The sequence below is a fragment of the Chelonoidis abingdonii genome, chromosome 23, assembly GCF_003597395.2.
Source record: "Chelonoidis abingdonii isolate Lonesome George chromosome 23, CheloAbing_2.0, whole genome shotgun sequence".
Taxonomy (NCBI): Eukaryota; Metazoa; Chordata; order Testudines; family Testudinidae; genus Chelonoidis; species Chelonoidis abingdonii.
The window spans coordinates 19,220,428-19,229,271 of NC_133791.1; the positions used below are offsets into that span (position 1 = coordinate 19,220,428).

At 51.7% G+C, this 8,844-nt stretch overlaps 1 protein-coding gene across 3 annotated transcripts in view; it reads right to left on the bottom strand.

Annotated features, from left to right (window-relative positions):
• EPHA8 (EPH receptor A8) overlaps window positions 1–8,437 on the bottom strand; it is a 99,396-nt gene extending 90,959 nt beyond the window's left edge. For all 3 annotated transcript variants that reach the window (XM_032787637.2, XM_032787635.2, XM_032787638.2), the window contains exon 1: window positions 8,377–8,437. In XM_032787637.2, coding sequence (XP_032643528.1) covers window positions 8,377–8,421 — 45 coding nt within the window. In that variant the 5' untranslated portion in view covers window positions 8,422–8,437. The remainder of the gene's footprint in view (window positions 1–8,376) is intronic.
• Between the last annotated feature and the right edge of the window lie 407 nt (window positions 8,438–8,844).

Sequence of the window (8,844 nt, forward strand, 5' to 3'; positions counted from 1 at the left end):
TGGCCAAGAGTCATTGTGGGTTCCAGGAAGAGGGGTGCAGGGCCGGACTCCCCCACACTTCGTGACAGGAGGCAACGAGTGCCCTGCGGGACGTGGCTTGGGGGGTGAAGGATGTGACGGGCTGTCTCTTGAAGAAGGAAGCCAGTGTGGGAAATTCCTTTCCTCGACAGGAGGTGTCTGTGACAGATTAGTCTGGCCGTGAGCCGTATTTCACACGGGACAGAATTAATGCTGGGAATGAAGGCTCAGCATTAGAGGAGCCCTGCATCTTCCATGCAGGCTGAGATGCCTTCAGGGTGATTCTCCAGCCAAGGCAATTAACACCATGAAGCCTGGTCATTCAGGCCAGGACCACAGGCAGCCAGTCCTAGGGGGGAGAGCAAGGGCTTTATTTAGTTAGGTAGCTTTTCAGAGAGGAGCCTGAGCTTAACCTGCCTTTGCCAAAAACAACCAGGCTCAGTAAAATCCCAGTGTGACAATATTCCCCTTCCCCAGGCAAACAGCTGCCCCCGCAGCCCCTCCCTTCCCCAGCTTGGGTCAGGAGCTGGCTCTGAGAACAGGCCCTGATGCCAGCGTGGGGGGGCGGGGGTTGCATTCTAAGGTCTGGGGCCCTGACAATCTGCCCTGCCTCTCTGTTATGCAGCAGGGGAAGGGGCAACTCAGACATCCACACTAATTTCAGCAGGGGCAGGATGGCACACGGAGATGAGCATCTCTCAGGCAGGCTGGTCCCAAACCACTGGGGACTCCATAGGGAAAAAACAATGCTTTAAATTCTACCCCGCGACCCAGGCACCACAGGGATGCTGGAGCTGGCACAGTGGCATGGGCGCCTTCTGAGACACAGTGCTCCATACAGAAGCTGCAGCGTTCTGCACCTGCGTCTGTTTCCAGGTTGTCATGGGGTACATCTACACGGCTGCTGGGAGGTGCAGTTCCCAGAGCATGGCTAGCACCTAAAGACAGCAGTGGGACCACGGTGACGTGGGTGGCTCAGGCTAGCCGCCCGAGTACAATCCCACCTGACCCCTGGGTATGTTTCGTGAGTGGCTAGCCTGAGCCGCCTGTGCCACTGCAGTCACACTGCTATTTTCTGGTGCAGGCCGGAGCACAGCTAGAGGATGCATGTCACTCTCCCAGCAGCTGTGGAGTCAGACACTTGGAGTGCAGCCCTCTGCAGCGTCTACGCAAAAGGTGGCGAAAGCATGGACGATGCAGTAAGGGCTGTATCTGAAAGAAATGGCCACAACCGCCTAGCCCTGCATGGATGGTAGAAAGCCCCCCAGACAGTGCTTCTGCCTGGCAGTGCTTCACAGCAGACCCAGCCTGGGAACTAATGGCAGACACGTGCCCTCACCGTGTGGGACAGACACAATCCTCAGCTACCTTCTGCTTGCTCCCCAGCCACGAGCCACTATCTTACCTAGATTGATCTCAGTCAACCAGCTCTCACCTGTGTGCCAGTCTCACGAGTTCTGGCTGGGCTGGGTGAGGCAGTGACGGAGAGTTGGGTGCCATCAGCATTCTGCAGACATATCGCATTGCGAGCCCTTCCAGCAGCCCCATACACACTGAGAAGAAAGAGGGGGGCATGCTGTGGAGCTCCACACGAGAAAACCCTCGGGGAGGAGGAGCCCTGCTCCATGCCGCACACTGATAATATGCTGCTTTGGCCACTCCCAGGGCTGAAGGCAGCTGAGGTAGCAATACTGGCACGGGCACACAATCTTAGCCCATCGCCAGGAGGGGAAGGCCTGCCAAGGCTACCAGTGCAGTACCCAGCCCTGAAAGCACATGACCAGGACTCGAGGTTGCCAGAGGCATCAAGTTGGTCTGAAAATTGTTGTGCCACAACCTTCTATACACTCCGAACCAAAACTGCAAGACTGCACATGGGGCAGTAGCTAGCCAGATCATCAGTGCGACATTCTCTGGACACAGCGGCAGGCCTCCCTATGGACAGGAGTTGACAATCCCCACCAGAATCAGACCCAGCTCCCGCCTGCTGACCCTCACCAGCCAGGACAGACCTGGGCCCAAAGCACAGGCTGTTGGACAGAGGGTAGTAAGTGTCACGGAGTCTGGCCCTGCACCCCTCTTCCTGGGACCCACAGTGACTTTTATCCAGCCAGTAAAACAGAAGGTTTATTGGACAGCAGGAACACAGGTTACAGCAGAGCTTGCAGCACAGATCAGGACCCCTCCAACTTGAGTCCTTCTGGTTCAGGGTGCTTGGAGCCCAGCGTAGGATCCCTGAATTACTCCCCATAGCCGCATAACCAAACGTCCTGCTCTCCCCTCCCGCCGCCCTTTGTTTCCTTCTCCTCCGCCCAGCAGCCCCCCCTCCCCCCTGCCGGCTCACATTACAACCCGACTACCTGTCCCTCACCTACAGACATCCCCTGCTTTCCCGTTCCCCACACAGACAGTCCCTACTCCATCACATCAGGCTGTTGGACAGAGGGTAGTAAGATGCTCATATGGGGTAATGTTCACTGGTCAATGGAGAAATCATCGTGAGGGCACAATCGTCAAAGGATATTTTAAGTGGCAAATATGGAACAGGAAACACAGGAAGTAAAACTGTTTATCAAAAGCGAGAAATGGGTTTAGGACGGGGTGCCGGAAGAGAGGGAGCCAAAGGGCCAGGCCCCTCTCACTTTTTACCAGCCATGAGAGCAAGTGATGGGGGGGGGGGGGGGGGGCGGGGGGTTGGGGGAGAAGGGGCAGATTGAGGACAGGATCTTGGGGGAATGGGCGGCATGGGGGCGGGCCCTTGGGGAGAAGAGGCGGTGTGGGGGTGGGGCCATGGGGAGAAGGGGAGGAGCAAGGGTGGGGGTTCAGGGAGAAGGGGTGGTGCAGGGACCGGGGCACAGTTCAGTGCCACTGCCCCCGCACACTTTTAGGGACCTTCTGCCACTCCTGGTTTAGGAGGCCAGGAGCTGGGATGGTAAGAAACCACCATCACTGAAACCCAGACAGCATAAAGGTGGAGCTGATCAAAAGTTTTTCAACTAACCTTTTTTCCAGCCGAATAACGCCACTCTGTCTAAACCAAAATGTTTTGCAGATACCTCCTGGTTTTGACAAGCCAAGTCTGGCACTCGCCGAGGTGTTAAGAGACCCACCTTCAGGCTCCAGCTCTGCCTCATTTGGCACAGAGACTTGAACTGGAATCTCCCACATTGCAGGTCAATGTCCGCCCACTGGGCTGTCTCAGTCCCGCCCCATATTTAATTATTTATACAAAGTAAAACACTTTTGATAGATTGGCTCTAGAGCCTTGTGGTGACCAAGTGGGAAAGAGGAGAAAGTCAAGTCAAGGACATCACAGTCACAGGTCTGGGGGACAGGAAAGCGAGCGGAGTTGTCAGTTGAAGAAGTTCATTCTGGAGAGAGTGAGTGTGAGTTGGTTGCAGGACGCCCGAGAGAAGCTACCAGAGGCTACAAGAGAGGGTGGAGGCTGGAGAGGGAGGCTTGGACATTGTCAGCATGGAGGGGGTGGCTCAAAGTATGGAGAAGAGGAGGGAACCAAAGACAAATGGCAGAGGAGCAGAAAGAAAAATGTGGAGATGCTGGATGAGTCTTCAGCACAGCAGGAGAAGAAGCAGGAGCCAAGAGACGAGTGAATGCAAAGGCAGGTGATGTGCTCAGCTGTGGCTACGTCTACACTACAGGATAAATTCGAATTAGCTTAAACCAATTTTATAAAACAGATATTATAAAGTCGATTGTGCGCGTCCACACTAAGGCCCACATTTCCAACGGTGGTGTGGCGTCCATGGTCCACAGCTACGTCGATTCTGGAGCGGCTGCACTGTGGGGTAGCTGACTGTAAAATAATGAGGCCAATAAGGTCGATTCGGCGTCACACTAACCCTACCGATATAGTAATATCGATTTTAGCGTTACTCCTCTCGTTTTGTAGAATAAAGAAATCGATTAAAGAGCCTTAATCGATATAAAGAGCAGTGTAGTGTGGACGGGTGCAGCGTTAAATCGATTAACGCTGTTAAAATTGGTTTAACAGCGTATGTAGACCAGGCCTGTTCTCAAGCAACAGAGGGACCCAGGAAAATAAAGAAATTAACTTAGGATGCAAAACTACACACAGGGCAGATCCTCAGCTAGCGTAAATGGGCAGCGTTCCACTGCAGTTAACAGAGATATGCTGTTTACAGATGCTGGGGCGTGGCCCCAGAAGATTAACCAAAAGGATTCATAGAGAGCTGGTGGAGGGATGAAAGGCTGAATGCGGCAGGTATAACTTGGCAAAAGAACAGCCACAGACGAGATGTGACAGTGAGTGTTGAAGAGTGTGACTCCTAGAGGGGAAGGAATGTGCAGGACATTATGAAGGAAACAGAATGAAAGCGAACAAAGGAAAATTGACTCTGAATGTCAAACAGCACCGAAGCAGGGTTTACTGATGAAGATGTGAAATGTTTCCTGAAGGATGTGGCAAAAGCCTCATTGCCTGAGTATTTAAACCTAGGCTGGACAAAGCACTGGAGACCATATTGTGAGGAACAGCTGGGGCTGTATGCAGATAGGCAGCATGGCTGGAAAGTCAACCATCTACATTCTGTTCACAGGTGTGACAAAGTTCCTCCTCTACCTCAGTGGGTCCTGTGCTTATCAGCGGATTTGCTTGCCTCACAGATTCACTCTGTGGGTCGGGAAACAGCCCAGAGACCTTCTCTCTGGTAGAAGCCACAGTCCAGGTCAATTCCTCTGTGTCTGATCAGGAGTTGGGAGGTTTGTGGGAACCCAGACCTGCCCTCTACTTCAAGTTCCAGTCCAGGCCCTGTGACTGCAGCTGTCTAGAGTGCCCCTGGAATAGCTGTTCAACAGCTACAATGCCTGGGCTACTTCCCCATGGCCCCTCCTGATACCTTCTTTGTCCGTCACCAGACCGTCCTCGATATGATAACACAACACTTGTACTTCTCATCCTCAGCAGTATGCCTACTCACTCAGCTTCTCGCACGCCTCTTGCTCCCAGGTCCTCACACGCACTTCCTCTCCCCTGGCTCCCTTGGCCTGACTGGAGTGAGTCCTTTTATAGCATCAGAGGGGCCTTAATTAGAGTCAGGTGCTTAACAGCCTCACCTGACTCTTAGCAGGTTAATGGAGCAGTGTTCCATTAGCCTGGAGCAGCCCTTGCTCTGGTCACTCAGGGAACCACAGAACATAGAATAGATCATAGAATATCAGGGTTGGAAGGGACCTCAGGAGGTATCTAGTCCAACTCCCTGCTCAAAGCAGACCAATTCCTAACTAAATGATCCCAGCCAGGCTTTGTCAAGCCTGACCTTAAAACCTCTAGGAAAGGAGATTCCACCAACTCCCTAGGTAACCCATTCCAGCGCTTCACCACTCTCTGAGTGAAAAGTTTTTCCTAATATCAAACCTAAACCTCCGCCACTGCAACTTGAGACCATTACTAATTTGTCTAGGTCCCTCTGTATCCTATCCCTACCTCCAGCGTATCTACCACTTCTCCAGTTAGTGCATCTCAAACTTGCTGAGAGTTCAGTCCACGCCATCCTCAGATCATTAATGAAGATATGAACAAAACCAGCCCCAGACCGACCCTTGGGGCATCCGCTTGAAACCAGCTGCCAACTAGACATGGAGCCATTGATCACTACCCATTGAGCCCAATGATCTAGCCAGCTTTCATCCACCTTATAGTCCAATCATCCAGCCCATACTTCTTTAACTTGCTGCAAGAAACTGCGGGAGACCATGTCAAAAGCTTTGCTAAAGTCAAGGAATAACACATCCACTGTCTTTCCCTTCATCCACAGAGCCAATTATCTTCTCATAGAAGGCAATTAGGTTAGTCAGGCATGACTTGCCTTGGTGAATCCATGTTGACTGTTCCTGATCACTTTCCTCTCCTCTAAGTGCTTCAGAATTGATTCCTTGAGGACCTGCTCCATGATTTTCCAGGGACTGAGGTGAGGCTGACTGGCCTGTAGTTCCCCAATCCTCCTCCTTCCCTTTTTAAAGAGGCACTACATGAGCCTTTTCCAGTCATCTGGGCCTCCCCCATTCGCCATGAGTTTTCAAAGATAATGGCCAATGGCTCTGCAATCACATCCACCAATTCCTTTAGCATCCTTGTTATGCAGCGCATCCGGCCCCATGGACTGTGCTCGTCCAGTTTTCTAAATAGGTCCCGAACCACTTCTTTCTCCACCTTCTCCCATACTGTGCTGCCAGTGCAGGAGACTGGGAGCTGACCTTGTTGTGAAGACAGAGGCAAAAAATCATGAGTACATTAGCTTTTTCCAACATCCTCTGTCACTAGGTTGCCTTCCCTCATTCAGTAAGGGGCTCACACTTTCCTTGACCACTTCTTGTTGCTAACAACCTGAAGAAACCCTTCTGTTACTCTTAACATCTCTTGCAGCTGCAACTCCAAGTGGGTGGCCTTCCTAATTTCACTCCTGCATGCCTCAGCAATATTTATACTGCTCCCTGGTCATTTGTTCAGTCTTCCATTTCTGTAAGCTTCTTTTTGTGTTAAGATCAGCAAGGATTTCACGTTAAGCCAAGCTGGTTGCCTGCCATATTTACTATTCTTCGACACATCGGGATGGTTTTTCTGCAACCTTTCAATAAGGAAAATTCCTTAAAAGAAAATACCAAAGTCCCCCCAAGCCCCCCCCTTTCCTCCTGGACTCCTTTCCCCCTCATGTTATTTTCCCAGGGGATCCTGCCCATCAGCTCCCTGAGGGAGTCAGAAAACTGCTTATCCAGTGGCCAGTAATCTCCCTTCTACTATTCTGCTGTTCCCAACTGGCCTGGGTCTGTCACACAGGGTACTCATCATTGCAGTTTCTAAGTGCTAAAATCGGAGCTGAGCCAAGGATTTGATGTACTTACATATTTGACAATATTCTATATAAAATCTCCTCATTGTTATTATTAAGAATTCACAGTTTGGATCACTCCTTCTCAAACAGATAGAGCAGAGAAAGACTCCAGCAACAGATCAGAGAAAATGATTGGAAGCTTGGAACGATTTCTCTATGAGAAGGAATTGAAAAAATTAGGGCTACTGAGTTTAGACAGGAGAAGAAAAGGAGGGGAACATAAAAACTCAACACTTTTGAGAAGGCCAATCCAGCACCGCAACGCTGCACATTTCAGTTACGCTAGAAGCTGTGTTACTTCATTGTGATTGGCTACATAAGTCGAGTGGGACTGTTTCTGTTCCCCAATTGGATGAGCACAAGTATCAGGGCAGGCAGCAACACCACCACAGAAAGCGCAATCACTAGTTCTAGGCATAACAGCCCTCCCTGACTCACGGATGTGCACATGTATAGCCAGATGCTGATCCCATCTCATTGTGAAGTGTGCCCAAGTCCATGTCTGGCACAGAAAAGTGCAATTCAGGGAGAGGGAGGCTCAGTGTGCCCAATGGAGACAATGAAACCACAGGGCTACGGCCAAAACCTCAGGAGAACCTGGCACTTTCCAAGCCCCATTTCCATCTTGTGACACTGGCCCGTGGCAGTGCCCAGCATAATGCCAACAGGCAGTGGGGGCACTTGGTGACACAGCTACCTGGGAGAGGAGCAGATGGGCTGCAAATCACAGCTGAGAAGGCACAATCTGCAGAAAGCAAACAGTAACTGGGCAAACAAATTGGTGTTGGTTTGTATTTCACTTCCAGGCTGGGTTCACTATAAATGTGTGTTGTCAGGGGTGCTGCCCATGGGTTGGGGAAGTCGAACATGGGGAACTGTGTGCATGTAGTGTGTGTGCATCCATGTGAGGTGCAAGGGAAGGTGTGCCCATGTTTGGAGGGCAGTTGGTGCGTTTGAATGGTGGCTTGCTTGTGGGTAGGCGTGATGGTAACAGTTTGTGCTGTTTCCAGCTGCAGGTAGGAATCAGAGGGTTGTGGTTACAGCCCTTTCATAGCCTGTCGAGGTGTGTCACCAGCTGTGCTATCTTACAGAGTTGTCTTTTAACAATACTAGTTTTCTGCCACACAAATACCCGGCGCTCTATTAGTGCCAATTGTGGTAATCTTGAGGCTGATAAGAAACTGCCGTGTAACTCCAGCCTCCTGGGTTGTGCTAGACAACAAGCGAAGGAGACTCCAACTCCTGCGCATGCTCAGACCAGTACAGCCGAATATGGCCTGAGAACAGCTCACCACAAACACCCCAGACCCTTCAGGCAAACTCTGCCAAGTTCAGCTGCAGGTTGAAGAGGCTTATATGTTCACCAGGAAGAAGGCATTGCTGTCTCCTTTCCATTTACACTGAAGCTGCCCAGAAGGGCCACAGGCAACATGCACTGCCGGTTCCCAAAGACCCCATTTCTTCACTGCGCCGATAGCCTCATACTCACCCCATGCGACGGGTAGGTCAGCCAGCCCCAGTCCCCGGGGATCATTGCTGTGTCCAGCAAGTTCACTGGAAAACATGGGAGTAAAAAAGGCATTAGAAAACGGCTAATCTTTCACAAACAGCCTGAAAAGCTGCACAATCCAAGCTACACCGTGAGACCATGTGCTCCCACCCCACAGCACAACCCAAGCTACACCGTGAGGCTCTGTGCTCCCACCCCACAGCACACCCCAAGCTACGCCGTGAGGCTTTGTGCTCCCACCCCATAGCACACCCCAAGCTACACCATGAGGCCGTGTGCTCCTACCCCCCACAGCACAACCCAAGCTACACCATGAGGCCGTGTGCTCCTACCCCCCACAGCACACCCCAAGCTACACCGTGAGGCTCTGTGCTCCCACCCCACAGCACACTCCAAGCTACACTGTGAGGCTCTGTGCTCCCACCCCACAGCACACCCCAAGCTACA